We start from the raw sequence: 19,655 nt of genomic DNA on the forward strand, positions 1-19,655 counted from the left end.
CTGATAATAAATGTTGGAAATGTAAGGAAAATGAAGGAACATTCTTTCACCTCTGGTGGACCTGCCCTAAAGTGAAGGCCTTCTGGGAAATGATATATAATGAGCTGAAAAAGGTATTTAAGTATACCTTCACCAAGAAACCAGAGGCCTTCCTCTTGGGTATTGTCGGCCAGAGGGTGTTAAAGAAGGACCGAACATTTTTTATGTATGCAACAACAGCAGCAAGGATACTTATTGCTAAGAATTGGAAGACTCAAGATCTACCCACACTGGAAGAATGGCAGATGCAGCTGATAGACTATATGCAACTGGCAGAGATGACCGGCAGAATCCGAGACCTGGGAGAAGAAAGGATGGAAGAAGATTGGAAGAAATTTAAAACTTATTTACAAAAATATTGTAATTTGATTGAATGTTAAGAAGGATGCTTGATCATAAATAATTGGCCACCACTAAACTAGATTGAAATTAGATGATAAGTGAGATTAAGGAAAAGACAAATCCTTTGGGAGAACTATCAGATTATATTTAAACGAGTGGATATAAGATTGTAAACAAGATGATAATTTGCTTGAAAAATCTTTTTAACAATGTAAGTGGGAGCGGGAGACGTGAGGAAGTCCAAACGAGTTATGAAATTTTGGGTATGACATAAGCAATGTTGTTTGTTATTTATGCTTTTCTTTTATAAAAATTCTCAATAAATATTTATATATAAAAAAAAAAGAACTCCAGTTGGGACACCCCCATCAATGGTTTATCTCTTTCCACACATCAAAATCTGGTATTTATTGTCCATCAGGTAACATTTAAAAAAATCTCTTTGCTCACAACCAGGTGGGAAGAACAGGAGTTAGCAAAATCCTTTTTTTTTTATAGTGGAGAATTCTTAAAGGAGAGAATTCTTACATCAAACAAGCCCACACAAGTCTTAAACTAAACTAATATGTCCCCAAGCTATACGAATCAAAGTTGTGCAAAGCTTTGTCATAAAGCAATAACCCAATTCTATTTTTCCTTGATGAAATAAAATGCATTCTTAGAACAAAGTTAGACCTGAAATACAAGCCAATTCAGTTTAACTATCCTCAGTGCTTTAATTATAAACACAAGTACATTTTGTGGTCTCATTTTTGAGTAAGAGCTTTTCAGATGTAATTTCACAGGAGAAGCTATAAAAAAAGTTTCCAGACAGACTAAACCTTCCCTTTCAGGTCCAAATAATATTTCAGCCAATGTAGAACCTTTCTGCTGTCTCCAGTATTTTTAATGGAAACATTTTGTGCATGTTTTATTGTGTTAACATCAGTAATTTTACTTTCTCAATTTGAAACATTCTTAAGATGCTTCCTGAGGACTTTGAAAGGACTACAGGAGAAAAATGCTACTTGCTTTAGTTAAGACCTAAGAAACAAAATGGAGTGATAACAATTAGTAAAAGCAACAATGCCTCTCTGTCCTCCCAGCTTCTATTTCATATCGCACATGCACCATTATGAGGCATCTCTTCACTTGCTATAGAAATCACAATGGGCCATGGAGGGAGAAGTAGTTTAAGATAACACATTTTTTAAGAAAGATTATCCTCAGTGCTTTTTTTCTTAAAAAAATGTTTAGGGGTACTCTCATTTTCCTACTCATATTGAAATATTGTCCCTCAATGAGGCCAAACTTAGATTCACAAAATGTTTAGAGGTATGTGTACCCCTGCGTCCCCCCCAGAAAAAAGCACTGATTATCCCCCCCACTTCCCCCAAGGAATTCAGAACAGGAGCGAGTGGCGCTGTGGTCTAAACCACTGAGCCTCTGGGGCTTGCTGATTGGAGGGTCGGCGGTTAGAATCCATGCAACGGAGTGAGCTCCAGTTTCTCTGTCCCAGCTTCTGCCAACCTAGCAGTTCGAAAGCACACTAGTGCAAGTAGATAAATAGGTACTATTGCAGCTGGAAGGTAAATGGTGTTTCTGTGTTCTCTCGCTCTTGTCACGGTGTCCCGTTGCACCAGAATCGATTTAGTCATGCTGGCCACATGACCCAGAAAGCTGTCTGCAGAGAAATGCCGGCCTGAAACAAGATGAGCGCTGAACCCCACAGTCAAGTTTGACTGGATTTAACCAACTCGGGCCATGTCCATTTGACCATCAAACAAGGGCTCCCACTAACCTTCATCCCTCCACTCTGTGCATTTATTCTTACTCCTACAACCCTGCTCAGAGATCTTTCTCCCCCCCCCCCATCCTGCTTGTAACCCCCTGAAATCAGGCATGATTCTCCAAATAAACACAGTAAAAAATAAAAATAAAATACAAAGGGAGCCCAAGGAACACAAGCGCTTAAAGAAAACTCCACAATATAAGGGTTCAAAAACACACACTTTTCAAAAAATATGTTTCCCATAGCTTCAAATCATAGTTGTTTTATTCACTGACTATTCAAAAAATTCATGAAAGAGAAGGTAGATCAAACAATAGTAACTAAAGTAAAAAATTATCAGAATTTATTTTCTTTTTTTCTGAGAATTTCCTTTGGCGGGCTTTCTCCAAAAGAATTGGAAAATTCCAGGAACTCTGACAAATATTCCCAGCTTCGCCACACACATATAGAGTGGTCAGTTTACTGTGGATTCTAATATATTGTTGTGAGTTGGGGGTAGTTGAGTAGGCTGTATGAGTTTCTTCTAACTCCTGGATCCAACAAGGATTCAATAGCTGGAATAGCCAGGCCAGCTTCTTGGTAATGGCTTGCTAAGTATGGGTCATTAAGGTAACAAAGGAAGTGTCTCTGCGCCAGACAGAAAATGGTTGGGCCCCCTTCCTTCAACTGCCTGTTTGTTAGGACAAAAGCCAGAGTTGAGGGGTTTGAGATGTAGAAGCAAGAAGTAGGCTGGGCAGCTGAGAATTAGAGTCATGCCTGATTTCTGCTGGGATCCAAGGCTGTGGCTATGAAAGAAGCAAGATTTTATTAGGGTGTTAATGCTATGAGCCCCTCCATCATAGGCAACTATCGAATACTTCTTTATTAACCATCACTGACAGTGTTGCTCTACTTACTAGCGGGAAGGCTAGGGAGTCAATATCCCAGTTCAGGCACACTTAAAGTGCGCCAAGGGCTCAGTGCTCCAAGGGCTGAGCAAAGTAGGAGGTAGGAAGGATATTTGTTCAAACTCCATTCTTTCATGGGAAAAGGCCCCATTAAATATAGAATAACTTGCACATGTAACTTAGAAAGTTCAGTTATTTGTGCAAGAATTTTGCTGGAAGATGTTAAAGAGAACCTAAAGGAAAAGTGACAACTGAGGAGGTTCAGAACTGACCCACTGCCCGACCTCCTGTCAATCAAAAGTCTTGCTTCAAACACCAGACATAGCAAGTGACCTGGATTTGAATACCTGAAATTGCTAAGAAGCCATCGCAATGTCAGTGAACCTAAGAGTGGCTCATCTGAATAGGATTAGTTTCTGCTAGATGGTTGAAATGTATAAGGGCAAAAGCAATCATGTACACCACAATGTCTCATCTGAAAGAATTGCCAACTATTGTTCTCAGTGGGTAGCACAAAGGGACTATCAGCTCCCTGGAATGCCTAAATTGACTCAGCTTTGTTAAAAAGATGGATAAGTAATCCTCATAGCACTTCTAAAATATTACTTTAAGTAGCATGCCTTATTTAAAACAACGCCCTTGATTTGAACCCTATACTGCAATCAAGTCGTGCTAAATGAGAACAAACTTAATGACTTTTAGGTCTCTGGTGTTCAATCAGGAATACAAAGCAAGTAAGATTTAAAAGTCTCTTACGAGTCTAATAACTTATCTCTCTCCTAAAAAGCCTTTAACTGGCACTGCATTTGCACCTGGTTGCAGCCTGAGGGGAGGGAGAAAGTTACAAGTTTAAACATGGCAACTCAAACCCACATATTTTAAGCAGAAAAGGTAAGAACAGAAGGAAGCTCCATGTGTTCATTTGGCATTTGTATCCCAGTCTGATGCAAGTTTGTTTAGAAGTAACTCACACTGATTTTAATGGGCCTGACTCCAAGGCATACATGGGATTATAGGCTGCTCTAACCACCAGTTACTGTAGGTGACGTCACTAGGGCATATATGTATAACTCCTGTATAGTTTGAGAAGCCACATGGCAACATCTGTACAAAATGTTTCATGTAACTGTTGCGATCCTGGATCACAAAACAAGTAAAAATGTATTATTAAAAATCTCCTATTTGTATTTTTTATTTCTGTTCTGCACTTTTAAAATTGTCAGTATGATACATTTCTGTGTCATACAGAAAAGGTTGCAATCTTATACCCATTTACCTGAAAGCAAGCCTCATTTTACACATTGGGGCTTGCATCTGAATAGACATATACTGGATTACACTGTGCGTTAGTATCTTAATAAAGATACAGACTGCAAGTTCCAGTCCTACTTGTTTTTTAAAAGTACAAAATCATGGGATTATGTATGCACAGCAAAGGCATGTCTGCTTGCTTACTTTATTCCTATTGTAAACCAAAAGGTACCTGCAGAAATATTTGACTTAAGGCTAACTCATTTATTTTCTCCTGTAAATCTGTGGTTTTGTTTTTTTTACTAACTTTGAGAGATTACTTTCCTTCCACTTCCTTGGGTTTCATACACTACTGTAAACCAGAAGCCTCTCTCGCTCTCTCTAGACATTTTTCTTCCACGAAAAAAAAAATGATCACTCAAAGTTAGAAAGCCATCTAACTGAAAATGTGATTTTTAAAGAAAATGATGGAAATAAGAAAAAAATGGCATCAAGCAAAGCATTCTGTGCTGATCTGTAAAAGCACTTAGGATCCTGAACACATGAAAAAGAAATAAGGGGAAAAAGGGGGCTGATAAAGTTTCTGGCTACAATACAGGAGACATATCATTACCATATGATCTACTGTGGGTGTCAGCTTGGATTCTGTTCATTGAGGGAAACCTTACTTTTTTAACTGTGCTATGGAATAGAAGACGCAGGAGGGTTTTCCAGCAAGTGACAGACAACTGAGCAGTAATCTACCCCTCCTCCTTTCCACACCTGCACCTTCTTCTGCCTGGCTTGAATATTTCAGTTTAATTGCATCTCAGCTCTGAGGGCGCCTTTTGCAAATCCCTGGATTAAAAGGTATGGCTTTCAATAATTATCCTGAACTCTGCTCCAGTATAGTAAAACTTCAGTAAAAGCTAGGAGAAACAGGGAGCCTGAAAGAAGTGGCTTTAAAAGAGATGTTTAGTACTGTTATATCTGCATTATTTGGGAACATTCTAGAGAACTGTGGACTTTTCCTAGCATTCTTTTACATTTGGGGCCATTTCTTTGTATTTTTGTAAGGATTTGTATGTTCCGAGTTTTCCAGCTGTGCATTTTCTTGCTCTAATGCAAAGTTTGAAGTATATGATGTTGTAGGAGGAAAACAGAAACTTCATGTTTTGTAGTTTGAAAACCAGAAGGTATTTGTTTTAAGTTAAAGGGGTGGTGGAGGAATGTTTTGCCCAGAGTAGCAGACATCTTTCTAAACACTGCAGAGTGGTATATTGCATATGTAAACAGCGATTGCATATTTAAGACAAGAAGTTTCTTGACTGGAAAAACTAAAGATAAACAAGCAGGCATTCCATACAGTTTTAAAATGGAAATAAACATGCTTTCAAAATCTTGAATGTGCCCCGTAGAATGTTCTTTACCTCATCTGTTCTAAGAAAAGTATTTGCTATGAAAAGAAATGCAGTATATTAGTTGCTGTTGAAGCAGATTAAACAGAGATAGAGCTGTAGTTCTGTTTTTAGAAAAGTCCTTATTCTCTCCATTTTCTAAATCGTGTAGATATCTCTTTATTCTGCAAACTAGTTACACCAAACATTCAGTCCTAGGACTCTGGATCAACTGATTTATGGATCAGGCTGTGTAAGATTTAAACTCCTAGAAAGAAATACCACAGCATAATTCAGTATAGAATTAAATCACCCCACCCATCCCCACCTTCAATGTAATATATATGTATCATCTCACAATCCTTCTCCCCATATGGTTTGTTTATTTTGCTATTTGTTTGTATATCTTTTTTCTGGCTATTCTGGGGTTTTTATTTACATGCCTTTTACAACTGTCTGTTAGTTGATCCGATAAAAGATTCACTATAACCTCAAGCCTTATTTGCTGTTCTCAGAAACAACTGATTGAACTAATACATGGCACAATTCTATGCATTCTTACTCAAAAGTAAGACTCACAAGGTTCAATGGGGCTTTCTCTCTGCAGCTACAGAATAGTTGTGGAAGGAATACTCCAGCAATTACTGAAGGATAAGGCCCATCGTTAGTTGGCAGACACAGAGTTTTTTCATTTATTTTAGGCTGCTATGTTCATCGGATTTATTTAAGTTCCTTTGAAGTTCCTTTGAACTTTAGTTCCTTTGAGATCTTTCAGAATATCATTGTTAATCAGGGGTTTTTAAAAATGCCTTTTACATTATGTGGGTCATCATTTGAATACAGTGACATAAGCAAAGGATGTGCCTCTTTTGTAAATCATCTTTCAACAATGACTTACATGGAATTACCATGACATTCTTCATGTGCCAGTTATGCCCCTAAAGTGAGAATCCTAATGGCCGATAGGATCAATTGATTATTTACCAAAAAATATTACAGGTTTCATAAACGAAACAAAACCATTACAGACTTCATTCTAGACTCTAATTTAAGGCACAGAAATATTTTCAAAAAATCATAACATTTTAGCAACAGGGGAATAAGAGCTCATATAAACCATCCTTTTGCCTGATTAACTGGGAGAAGAAATAAAATACCATTTATGCTATTTTATGTTTCACATTTGGATTTGCTAGAGCATTTGTCCCTTATGATACTCCTCAGGATTAGATTTACTTCCTCTTAATATGTAATTAATCTATTAATCTGGAAACATGCCAAGGTCTTTTAACTTCAAGTAGAGTTAATAGACTTTGAGACCTGTGTGCCAGTGTGGTGCAGTATCATTCTAAAGTGTTGGGTTGAATCAGGGAGGCATGGGTCCACATTTTTGCTCACTAGGTGACTCTGAGGCAGTTAATATCTTTTAGCCTAACCTCCCTCACAAGGCTATCATGAGAATAAAATATATTGGGGGGTGGGGAGGGTATGTATGATATGGAAACCAGAACTCATTTGAGGAAGGTTAAGGTCAAAATGGGACGCAGGTGGCGCTGTGGGTAAAACCTCAGCGCCTAGGGCTTGCCGATCGAAAGGTCGGCGGTTCGAATCCCTGCGGCGGGGTGCGCTCCCGTCGTTCGGTCCCAGCGCCTGCCAACCTAGCAGTTCGAAAGCACCCCTGGGTGCAAGTAGATAAATAGGGACCGCTTACTAGCGGGAAGGTAAACGGCGTTTCCGTGTGCGGCTCTGGCTCTGGCTCTGGCCAGAGCAGCGATGTCACGCTGGCCACATGACCCGGAAGTGTCTCCGGACAGCGCTGGCCCCCGGCCTCTTGAGTGAGATGGGCGCACAACCCCAGAGTCTGGCAAGACTGGCCCGTACGGGCAGGGGTACCTTTACCTTTACCTTTAAGGTCAAAATAAAACCAAGCTTCATTGTGTTGTGCTTTAATTCACACGCAACTGCATAGAAAAAGAAAAATAACCCTCAAATGACTTTTAGAAGTTCAGTAGTAAAAATTCTGCTCCCATTCTCACTTCAAAGAGATCTACAAACCTGCAACCATCTTACAGAACTTCTGCTACAGTAGCTTTGTTATCCTCATCCTCATAATGGCAAACTGAAAAGATTTTGTCCTGTTTTATGCTGGGAGAAAGAGCCTATAGTTAGCTATGATCTGAGGGGATGCACAGTGGAATCTCATTACTGTTTGTTCTCCATGAAGTTGTAAGAGCCTTCCGATAGAGGCCTTATAATGGTCAAAGGCCTGGAAACAATGCCTTATGAGGAACGGCTAAGGGAGCTGGGCATGTTTAGCCTGGAGAAGAGGAGGTTAAGGGGTGATATGATAGCCATGTTCAAATATATAAAAGGATGTCACATAGAGGAGGGAGAAAGGTTGTTTTCTGCTGCTCCAGAGAAGTGGACACGGAGCAATGGATCCAAACTACAAGAAAGAAGATTCCACCTAAACATTAGGAAGAACTTCCTGACAGTAAGAGCTGTTCGACAGTGGAATTTGCTGCCAAGGAGTGTGGTGGAGTCTCCTTCTTTGGAGGTCTTTAAGCAGAGGCTTGACAACCATATGTCAGGAGTGCTCTGATGGTGTTTCCTGCTTGGCAGGGGGTTGGACTCGATGGCCCTTGTGGTCTCTTCCAACTCTATGATTCTATGATTCTATAACTTGGGGCGTGGTGCCTTACTGGTAGGGTTACCACCTTTGTTCTGGCAAAATACAGGACAGGATGGGGACAAGATTGATGGGTGAAATCCCCGCCCCCAACCTGGTGCTGAAATGACTTCAGCACAATCCATTACATTGCAGCCTAACAGGACAACCCCTCTGGTATTTGTCACATGCACACACATACACATGAATATGTAAATATGTCTGTGCTTTGCTACCCGGAGCTTAAATTCATGACCTTTAACACACATACACTACTGTATGCAGGCTGGGGCAAAGAAAATAAGTAAATGGGGTGGGCATATTCTGATGAGGAGTATGTTAAATTTCTGAGAGAGAAAATATTAGGGGCTGGGGAGCAAGCCTTCTGGGGAGCTACTTCTCCTCCACCCTCCTCTCCCAAATATCATGCAGATAATTATGTTCAGAACTGGGGCTTCTAGGCTACACTGACCAAACCCACTCAGACCCTCTTGCTCCCTGAGAAACAAGGCCTGGCACTCCCAGGCTGCAGCTCTGTGGAAGACTGCCTCAACCCACCCTGAAGCTGAAGGAAGGAATTGGAAGCAGCAACATGAAAGCCTTGCCCCATTGTTTGCTCATCATTGGGGGTGGGATGAGAGAGGGAGCGATGAGAAAAAAGGAAAGGAAAGAAGCAAGAGGCAGTTTCTCCAACCAAGCCAGCAATGCCTTCCCTGTAGGAACGGAGACAGTCATTTGGAGAGGGTCCCTAACTTGGCCAAGAAAGAGCAAGAACAAGAGAGCAGGGCAGACATGCAGGAAATACAGGACAAACGATGTCCTGTATTGAATCAACCCAGGATGTAAAATTGTGCATTAAAACATGGGGCAATCCTGTATTATACAGGATGAGTTGCAACCCTCCTTACTGGGCTGATTTTCTATATTGGCAATGCAGGCTGGGGGCTGTTTCCCTGCAGCAGGGTTTTATGGTGTAAGCAATAATTATAAACAGCAAGCAAGTAGATGACATGGTTTCTTCCCATACCAATGCCACTCTGGCAGTGCTAGTGTGGGAAATAACTGTGTCATCAGTTCATCCTGTGTGGTTTCTTTTGACAGATGTTACTGGTATAGGATGGGATTCAGATATGAGGAAACAGCATTTGAGCCGCAATGGTATGAGTGGTCATCGTAACATGAATTAGCCCTAAGGGTGCTGACAATAAGCAGCATACATCTGTGAGGCTATGTTGTTGAGTTTAAAAATGTGCTACAGAAAAACAAAACTTGTGGGTAAAAAAAAATATTGCACACAATTACGAAACAGCAGAGATAACCCAATCCTTTCTGTTATTGCATCTGAGTCAAGAAACAACAGCAAAGGGGCCTCCAGGGCTTGCCATGCCTCTTCCTGTACCACCCCCCTTGTGATACCTGAAACTTCAGGTAAAGGCCATCCAGCTGAATGTCAAAATTAGATGTAAGGCGCCTGGGTGTCATTTTTTTTATCAGTTTAAAGGGCACCTGTAGTACTATGGCAGATGGTTTAAAATTCGGCTATATTTTGATATACAGACAAGAAAGCCAAAAATAACAAACTTGAAGTTGAACCTTTTCCCTTAAAATGCTTTACAGGATTTACTTTATGCAACTAAAGGTTCCTTTCACATGATATTGCTAGCCTGGCAAATTTTGGGCTTAAAAAAAAACAAAAAACTACAGAATATTATCCCTCCCTTCCCAATACTATCATAAGTTTCACAGCCTCAGGCTAACCGTGACAATGGGAAAAACCCAATTCAGTCCATTTGCTATCTTGACTAAGAACTGGCAAATAATTCTTCCCTTAATTTTTGTGCAGAATCCTAACACAACTGTTTGTTACTAATAAATACAAGTCAAATCAAACTATCCAGACAGTTGTGCACAGAACTGACTCCGTGTTCCTCTGTGAATCTCTGTTTTATAAATACTTATTGGTTTTCTACATAAATTATATCTGGGTAATGCTTTATCGGGACGCGGGTGGCACTGTGGGTTAAACCACAGAGCCTAGGACTTTGCAATCAGAAGGTTAGCAGTTCGAATTCCCGCGACGGGGTGAGCTCACATTGCTCAGTCCCTGCTCCCGCCAACCTAGCAGTTCAAAAGCACGTCAAAGTGCAAGTAGATAAATAGGTACCGCTCTGGCGGGAAGGTAAACGGCTGCTCTGGTTCGCCAGAAGTGGCTTAGTCATGCTGGCCACATGACCCAGAAGCTATATGCCGGCTCCCTCGGCCAATAAAGTGAGATGAGCACCACAACCCCAGAGTCGGCCACGACTGGACCTAATGGTCAGGGGTCCCTTTACCTTTACCTTTATCGTCGCATTTACACACTTCAGCACAACTCCACCAAAAGCTGTTTTGATTATAATTATGTGAAAGATATGTGTATGAAACACAATGCCACCAATTTAAAAATCTTTGCTTCTTCTTTTTTGACTTCTAGATTCACAGCTGCCACCTTGAATAGATGAACTAAGCCATGAAGGTAGCCGTTTTCTTCCTTCTACTCCTGCCACTTTGCTTGGCTAAGCCATTCCACCAAAAAGGCTTGTTTGATTTTATGCTTGAAGATGAAGCAGGTTCTGGAACTACAGATACTCCAGATACTTATCCTCCACTGCAAGGCCCAGTATGTCCATTCCGCTGCCAGTGCCATCTTCGAGTTGTGCAGTGTTCCGATTTAGGTGAGCAAAATGAAATGTTGCTTCATAAAATGTCTGTTTATGCTGCCTCACAATGACAACTTAAGCTATTTTTGGGTATCAGCACCAACATAGTTACTGAGTTCTCCTGTCACACTATAATTTTGTCATTGTTGTGATAGTATCTGTATGATAGTCTTGTCGAAAACAACAAGGAAAATAAGGAGAGAGTGAGTTGAGCTGAGAATAGGTCAGCTGAAAAACAGGGTCTTTGTGGTGGTAGACCATGAAAGAAATAGTGGTAGTCATTTGCTTTCCGTCCATTTTACGCTGCCTTTCATTCAAGACCACAGGCATTTCTCTTTAAGGAAATGCCAGTTTGTCAATGTTCTCTCATAATAAACCCGGAAGCTGTACGCCAGCACCCTCGACCAGTAAAACAAGATGAGCGCCACAACCCCAGAGTTGTCCGCAACTGGACCTAATGGTCAGGGTCCTTTACCTTTTTTTAAATACGGTTGGGTAACACAGACCTATATTACAAATCCAGATAAATCTAAATTCTGAGTACCAAAATTTGCTACTCATAATTTCTTGAGGAAATTATGATTCGCTCTATTTCCTAATCAATAGGTTACACAGGCCACATAAAACTGGTTGTTACGAGTTGTAACTTGGAAATATGAGCATGTGGACTCTAACATTTTCAAACATTGGCTTTAATTTGGAACTAACAGTAATGCTTTTAATTATTCTAGTTTGCTTAAAATATAACTATTTTAGTCTTCATTGACAAATACAAATATACATGTTTGTGTACTGGATGCTTTCTAGACATGAAAAGGAAGCAAAGCAATGGGCAAAGGTCAAACATCTAGGCGACGAAGTAGATCCCAAGTAAAGGAAACAAAACCCCATAAAACTTAGAAATTATGGGAAAAGTTAAGGATCAAAAGAGCAAAAGTTGTTTAGGGTTTTTTTTAAGTTTCTATGATGACTGTTTTTCCTTTGAGTTGACAATTTTATTTCTCTGTCTGGGGTTTTTGGTGAATTTTTTCTAGGAAGTTAATTATCCTTTCACTTCCTTATGTGAAAATGAATGTCTCTACAATCATATAGTCAACCTGTATCTTCTAAATAAGCGACATTGTGCCTGAACTAGAGCTTTGGGTATGCTTTGAATTTTCAGTTGGGCCTGTTAAAAATTCAGCGCAGTTTTAAGTACTGTAAGTGGAGATGTCAATGACATTGTCATAAATAATGGAAGGGATGTGTATTGCAGCAATGAACAGCTACCATTTATTTATATGAGAGAAACACAATTCTGAGACAATTACTGGAACAGGACAGATTTCTGTTTTGATCAGTTGTCTTCTAAATTGAAACCAGAACTCAAAAGGAGTCAGTGAACACCAAACTTATTCCATCTGCTTAGTCCTCCACATTCTTCTGAAGAGGTCTGCTGACGGCCTTGATGCTATGAAGCTACTAGATGTTGTTGGGTTTTTTTGGAAGAGATATATTTATGATGCTTTTTGTAATATTTGGCTGGTTGGGAGAGGCAAACAGCAAAGCTCCTGCCTACATGTGATTCCCAGAGTTACACAGAACCCAATATATTGTTAGCCTTCAATAAAGGGGCAAACAAGATATTACTTTAATAGTGTGATTGCCAACTATGCTTGGTTGTTGTTGTTATTTAAATATTAAGCTAAGGGATGTGATTTTCATTAGGATTACAGCTGAGGAGGGAAGTGTAAAACTGCCCTCCCCTAATTTCCATGACCCTTATGAAAAATCACCCCACTTTCACAACTATCAATTTAAAAAATATGGTTGCTAATTATGCTATTAAAGTAATGTCTGTTTAGGCTCCAATTCTGTGCTCCAGTTAGAAACTGCTTCTATTATGACACACATATACCCATAACCATTCAACAACCACTTCCCCTCAGCTGGAGGAGAGGTCACCTTCTCAAAGCTGAGATCTCCCAAATATTAGCTCCCATTTAGAAAAACATTCACCATCCATCCTGTGCCATTAGAAATCTGTTTAGCAAAAGAGATGACTGGCTAATCACAATTTGAATCATACAGTTCTCAAAAAATTGACAAATACTGTCATTCCTAGCTTTCAGTAGGCCAGTAAAATCAAAATTTAATTTCCTTGACTTACAGGTAAAGAATATCCATTACTACGGACTGATTGTGTATGTCCGAAACAAGTTTAATGAAACAAACATTTCTAACATTGTTCGTAAATCTCAAAACCAACCCATTAATGATGGAAATAGTTCAGATTGTCCACTGATAAATGGTGCCGTTTTGAGGGTTTTAATCACAGTCCATTTCATGAATATACTTCATATATGTATGGCGTATGTCACTCACATCCCAAACTGTTGCTAGATTCTAAATTACTAGCGTGTCTGAATAGGGACTTCATTTTCTATAGCTTTTCACACCAGACAAACTATTGCTTTGCTCTAGCTGTTGAAGCCTCAGAATGCTGGCTGAATTAATTCTGTTATGCTGTAAGAATTCAAGTTGACTGTTATCCAGACTTCATCCTCCCTAGTGTGCAAGGGTGGAACAAGATAACATTACTACATCCCATCAACAAGCTTTTTACAACGTATTATTTATGCTAAAATTCCCTCTGGACTGAATGATCAAATATGAAAATATTCTTGGATGGTTTGCTTAGCTGAGTTGAGAGCCTGTTTAAATATCTACTTAAATGCCCAGCAATTTGGGTGGATAATTACTTTTCCTGATTGATTCTCTTCTCTCCACCCATGTATTACTGAATTTTATTGCAAACAAAACTCTCATTCCACCCTCTTAAGACTCTTAAGATGTTGCTGGATTCCAACTCCTATGCTCCCTGGCCATTGGTAAGGCTGACTTGAGCTGATGGGAACTGGAGTCCAGCAACATCTGAAGGACCACAGTTTCCCATCCCTGAATTCAGTAATAAAAATATGTGCATTAAGTACATCCTTTGTTAGCATATATGGAGTCAAAAGCTCTGCACTGAAAGATTGTGGTTTAATCAAAACATCTTCTCACACTTATCATATATAGTGGTACAGTTGCTGTTTGCTCCAATAGTTTTAAGAGCAAATTTGTAACTGATTGACTGCATGTTTGGTCACATGTCACTATTATTGGATAGTGCAAGTTTCTGTAGCATTTTTGTATTTGTATTTTAAGTGGACTCAGTACCATCATCTCTCTGTCATTTATATCCTTCGGTCTGAGTCTGCAAACCGACAGCTCACATTGGTCAGAGGCGCAGAACAGATGTTTCCCAAACCACGCCTACCAACCACTACCCCTCCACACAAAAAGCAGGATGATGCTGCACAAATGAAAATATTGAGGATCTTTCACAAAAGTCTGGTTTTCAGCAGCAAAAGAAAGAGTTTCAGTGTTGTTTTGATTTGGCCAGCTCTTGAAAAACTGATGAAGAGTCAAATAAATTTGAAAATATACTTTGTGCATGTGTTGTGCATGTAAAGGAACTTCTCTTAATACTTTCTTTTAAAACTCTCCAGCACATTTAGCAATCAAGCCTACATTGCTGAAGAGTTCACCTGAGGCATACATTATACCCATTTGCTGTTATAGACATCACATAGGAAGAGTCATATGAGCTTTTTGCTTTGTTAGAATTTTGTAATCAATATGCCAATGGCTTGTTTAAAAGTTTTTCCCAAAAACACTATAGGGGGGAACGAACAGGGGAAGCACACCTTCCCATCTCTACCAGTCTGCCATTCCTTCCCAAAGAAAAAATAAAATAAAATAAAATAATAAAATAAAATAAAATGAATGAATTGTATCACATAGCAATTAGGGTTGTTGAGAAACAAACCGCAGGCATACTAGGCTTTTGAAAGAATGTCCAAACACTCAAACAGAATTTTAATACATGGCATCACTTCAGTGTAGTGAACCACATGAATCCCATGTGGTGTTTGTCATGAACCACTAACACATTTTGCAACATGAACATGTGGTGGAAAGTTGTTGGCAATCAAGACTTCATGCCTCATGTGAAATAGAGGGCACAGGAATTGTACCATTTTCTGCACAGAAGCAACTTGATGAAAAGATAAATGGAGGTAACTGTCATATGGGGTCTCCTGGAAAGACTCCAGCCATTTACACACAGGGAGGAACTAATGTTGCAGCCAAGGTTCAGGCACATGCCTCCATCCTCCCAACCTGCAAAGTAGCACCAGCCTGTAGGAAATTTGTGCTACCTGAATGCTTGGCTCAGTCTAAAACAGAGATATAGGATATAAGGGGTTATTCCTGTGCATACAGTTTCATGTCAGGCGAGAGGACAAGTACTCTGAGTAATGGAAATTTACAAATGCTACCATAATTGTATATACTACTACACAGTATTTCTGATAACTTCAGCTGTGGAAATGGTGTTATGAAATACTAGGATCAAAAGGTCTTATTATTTGGAACACATTGTAAGGGTTAGTCATTCCAGAATATATTCGGCAAAAGATATAAATGACAAAGGCAATTTATAGGCCCGGTGGCCCAGGCTGAGTCATGTATGAGCAATGAATGGAGAAATCTTCAAGAAAATCAATCACTGCCATATGGCTTCCTGTTGCTAGATCAGTTTCACATGTTTTAATTTGCTAAGAGTCCAGATGGATGAAATAATTCAAGTTTATTCAAGTTGTGCTTGCTACAAGTTCTGTAAGAAAATGCAAATTTTATACAAACTTGTAGTGGCAATACGTCTTCTCTTAAACCTAAGCACAATAAGTAAATTCAAAGTATGAGTTTATATAAACACATTAGGTAATTCTATCAGCTCCTGCAACAAGGAATCTATAACAGCAAGCTATTATGAGTCAACCTTTGCAAGCTTCAGAATTCATGCAAATTGGATTTTGAAGTTATATTTAACTTATAAACCAACAGTAAGCCAGTAAGATTTCTTGGTTAAAATAAATAAATAATTTTATTCATAAAGGACATATGACAATCAGAGATAAGAAGGTTGCAATAGTCAAGGAAGGAGAAAACCTGAGCACAAACCAGACTTTTCACTAGTGAGCAGAGAGAAATGACCATAGGTTTGCAATAATGTAAGGAGGGTTGGGTAACATAACTTGGCAATAGAATGAATATGGGAAGTTAGTTAGTTTTTATAAATCTAATAGCCTGGACATTTTAGATGAGGATAAATATGAGAGCACTGATATGTGGAAAAGCCTGAATGTAAAAATAATGCTAAACATCTTTAATTATATTCTGATGTTTTACTCATTACAATCAGTGATCAGCTCTGTACTTTAGTGGAAGGATACAAATCAAATGAGGCATGTTTTTGGTCTGACTACGTTGATTACATACAATTTATTCTTTTTAGATGTATGACAAGGAACTGAATCCAAACATGGCCTTTCTTAGAGGCACTTCATATTTGCTGAAGTCAGCAGAACATGGTATTTGGAAAGTTTCCAAGACCGGGTCCCTGACTGTCATTTAGAATTAGAGTTTAGGATTTAACTGACCATAATTAGAACATGGAGGACTTGGAATTTGTAGCAGTGAACTTAAAGCTTGACTTGACATTGTATGAAGAAACTGCTTGTTTGAATTGGTGAGGAAAGGGAAACTATTTTACTTCAATGGATGGCGGGGGTGGGGGTATCAATAGGACTGGTTTCATTCAAAATTCAATAGAATAAGTAAGAGGTAGTAGCTCTGATTACGAGCCGTGCTTGCTAGGGCTGACAGAAGTTATACCCAACAACTTCTGGAGGGCACCCTGGAATAAATGATAGGAATAACTCCTTCTATGGCACTGATGATGAATGATGCCTTGGCTAAGGACCAAAGTGAGAAAAGAACTACAGATGAATTGTTATAGGACCAGACTACTGTGAACAGTTGAAGATACAAGGTAGCAAACTGGATGTTTATGATATTTTTACATTTCATTGTGTGACTTCCCCAGAATAAGAGAATAATGGTAAAGGCACACCTGACCATTAGATCCAGTCATGACCGACTCTGGGGTTGCGGCGCCATCTCGCTTTATTGGCCGAGGGAGCCGGCGTACAGCTTCCGGGTCATGTGGCCAGCATGACTAAGCCGCTTCTGGTGAACCAGAGCAGCACAAAGAAACGCCGTTTACCTTCCCGCTGGAGCGGGTATTTATCTACTTGCTACTTTGCACTTTTGCTATGTTGATAGGAGCAGGGACCGAGCAAAGGGAGCTCACCCCGTCACGGGGATTCGAACCGCCGACCTTCCAATCGGCAAGTCCTAGGCTCTGTGGTTCAACCCATAGCGCCACCGGCATCCCTAATAAGAGAATAGTGCAATAAACTTGAGAGAGATCTGTCTCTAAACAAATGTTTCCCATTCTTGGGTCTCCGGCCGTTTTTTTTTTAACTACAATTCCCATCATCCATGACCACTGGTCCTGCCAGCTAGGGATGCTGAGAGCTGTAGTCCAAAAACAGCTGGAGACCCAAGTTTGGGAAACACTGGTCTTACCCCTCATTGAGGGAACTGGCTATTATCAAAGACAGAATGCTGAGGTAGATGAACCACTTGTCCATTTCAGAGTAGCAGTTGTTATCAATCTTTTCAATTTTTAGGTAGTGAAAGCTTGCTCTGCTTCAATAATGAAGATATAAGTAACTATTGACCCTCTTTAACACATCTTTATGCTTTTGTATGTTGTGACGGTGACCAGCTTGGATGGCTTTAAAAGAAGAATAGATAAATTCAAAGAGGATCCCTTGGCTGGAAAGCGAGATGAGCATCACATCCCATAGTCGCCTTTGACTGGACTTAACCATTCAGGGTTAACCATTTAACCTTATAAGTGGCTACTAGTCATAATGGCTATATTCTCCCTCCACTGTTGGAGACCATATGCCTCAGAATACGAGTTACTAGGAATCACAAGTATGGACTACTTGTGGGCTTACTATAAGCATCTAGTTGGCCACTATAAGAACAGGATGTTGGTCTACATGGACCTTTGGTCTGATCCAGCAGGACTTTTATCTTGTTCTTATTAATTGCTGTTTTTAAAATCCCATTACAGGTCTGGATCAAGTTCCAAAGGATCTCCCTCCAGATACGACTCTACTGGACCTACAGAACAATAAAATTACTGAAATAAAAGATGGAGATTTCAAGAACTTGAAGGATCTTCATGTAAGTTGCAGTGAAATACACATTACATGTTAGTCACATGTTTGATCAGTTCCAGTAGGTTCAGAGACTGACCTGGAATAATATCTACCTTGCTGTTGGTACTATATAAATATTTTGCATATAAACATATAAAGGTTATGTACTAAGCCACTATTGCTACTGTAATTGTGGGTTATAGTCAATTTAGTATTACTCAGAGTAGATCTATTGACATTAATGAGCTAGGTGCATTCATTACAATGGGTTCAGGTCTGGTCATGGCCCTGAAACTGCCTTGACTACCCTGGTTCATGACATTTATCAGAAGAGAGATGGGTGGATGTGACCCTGCTCTTTCTCCTCTCAGTGCTTTTTCCTATTGGTGGCCAGAGTATCCTTCTGAAGCATATCAGAGGGATAGGGGAATTGTGCTTCACAACAACAAGAATACTGCTACTAATAATGGTTTACATTTCTACTCACTGACCCCTAGTGGATAAATCATTTCCTGTCCCCCATCTCCCCTGTAAAGCCTAACAAGAAATTTAGATGTTCTAAACTTAAAGGATATATCTCTCGCAACATCAGACAGCAAACAACAGGTATTTGCAAGAGACAACCTTCCTTTCTGCAATCTTAGCAATGGGTGGATGCAATTGTTTCTGAAATCGATTTAGTAGTAGGATGTGGAGTGATAGCCTGCCCTGAATGGGATTATACTGCCCTGGAAGGATTGGGTTGGCAGGTCCTGGTTTTTACACGGTCACTGGAGTGCTCAGGCGGCCTCAGTGGCTAAGGGTAAAGGTACCCCTGCCCGTACGGGCCAGTCGTGACCGACTCTAGGGTTGTGCGCTCATCTCACTCAAGAGGCCGGGAGCCAGCGCTGTCCGAAGACACTTCCGGGTCACGTGGCCAGCGTGACGAGGCTGCACTGGTGAGCCAGCACCAGCCTCACACACGAAAACGCCATTTACCTTCCCGCTATAAAGCGGTACCTATTTATCTACTTGCACTTAAGGGTCCTTTCGAACTGCTAGGTGGGCAGGAGCTGGGACCGAATGACGGGAGCTCACCGCGCCGCGGGGATTCGAACCACCGACCTTACGATCAGCAAGTCCTAGGCACTGAGGTTTTACCCACAGCGCCACCCGCGTCCCTCAGTGGCTAGGAGTGCCCAAATGAAAAACAACACCAATATATCTGAATACACAGCAGAAGTTTGGTTATTTTCCTGGTTCCTCAACTACCATTGAAAACATCTAATGGTACCTATTAGAACTGCTGCAGGAAACACCAGTGTGAAATAACTGTATATGCAATGCATGCACCTGAGAAATAAGGTTGTTCTATGTTTCCCAGGCACATGTACATGCATATTTTACTTCCAGACTTAATGAGTTTCTTACAACAAAATCAACATGCAGTACTGCCCATAGCAGGCCTGTTTTAATA

The 19,655-nt window shown here is 40.1% G+C and overlaps 1 protein-coding gene and 1 long non-coding RNA gene across 2 annotated transcripts in view; one reads left to right on the top strand and one right to left on the bottom strand.

The window, feature by feature from the left end:
• LOC310825665 overlaps positions 1–19,655 on the bottom strand; it is a 217,145-nt gene that overhangs the window by 142,131 nt on the left and 55,359 nt on the right. The gene's annotated exons all lie outside the window — the stretch shown is intronic.
• DCN (decorin) overlaps positions 4,633–19,655 on the top strand; it is a 30,429-nt gene continuing 15,406 nt past the window's right edge. Inside the window, exons 1-3 of the mRNA XM_083699447.1 lie at positions 4,633–5,139; positions 10,808–11,048; positions 18,112–18,224. Of these exons, the coding sequence (XP_083555573.1) occupies positions 10,844–11,048; positions 18,112–18,224 (318 nt within the window). The 5' untranslated portion in view covers positions 4,633–5,139; positions 10,808–10,843. The remainder of the gene's footprint in view (positions 5,140–10,807; positions 11,049–18,111; positions 18,225–19,655) is intronic.

This window comes from Podarcis gaigeae (genome assembly GCF_964106915.1).
Source record: "Podarcis gaigeae genome assembly, chromosome: 10".
NCBI classification, from domain to species: domain Eukaryota; kingdom Metazoa; phylum Chordata; class Lepidosauria; order Squamata; family Lacertidae; genus Podarcis; species Podarcis gaigeae.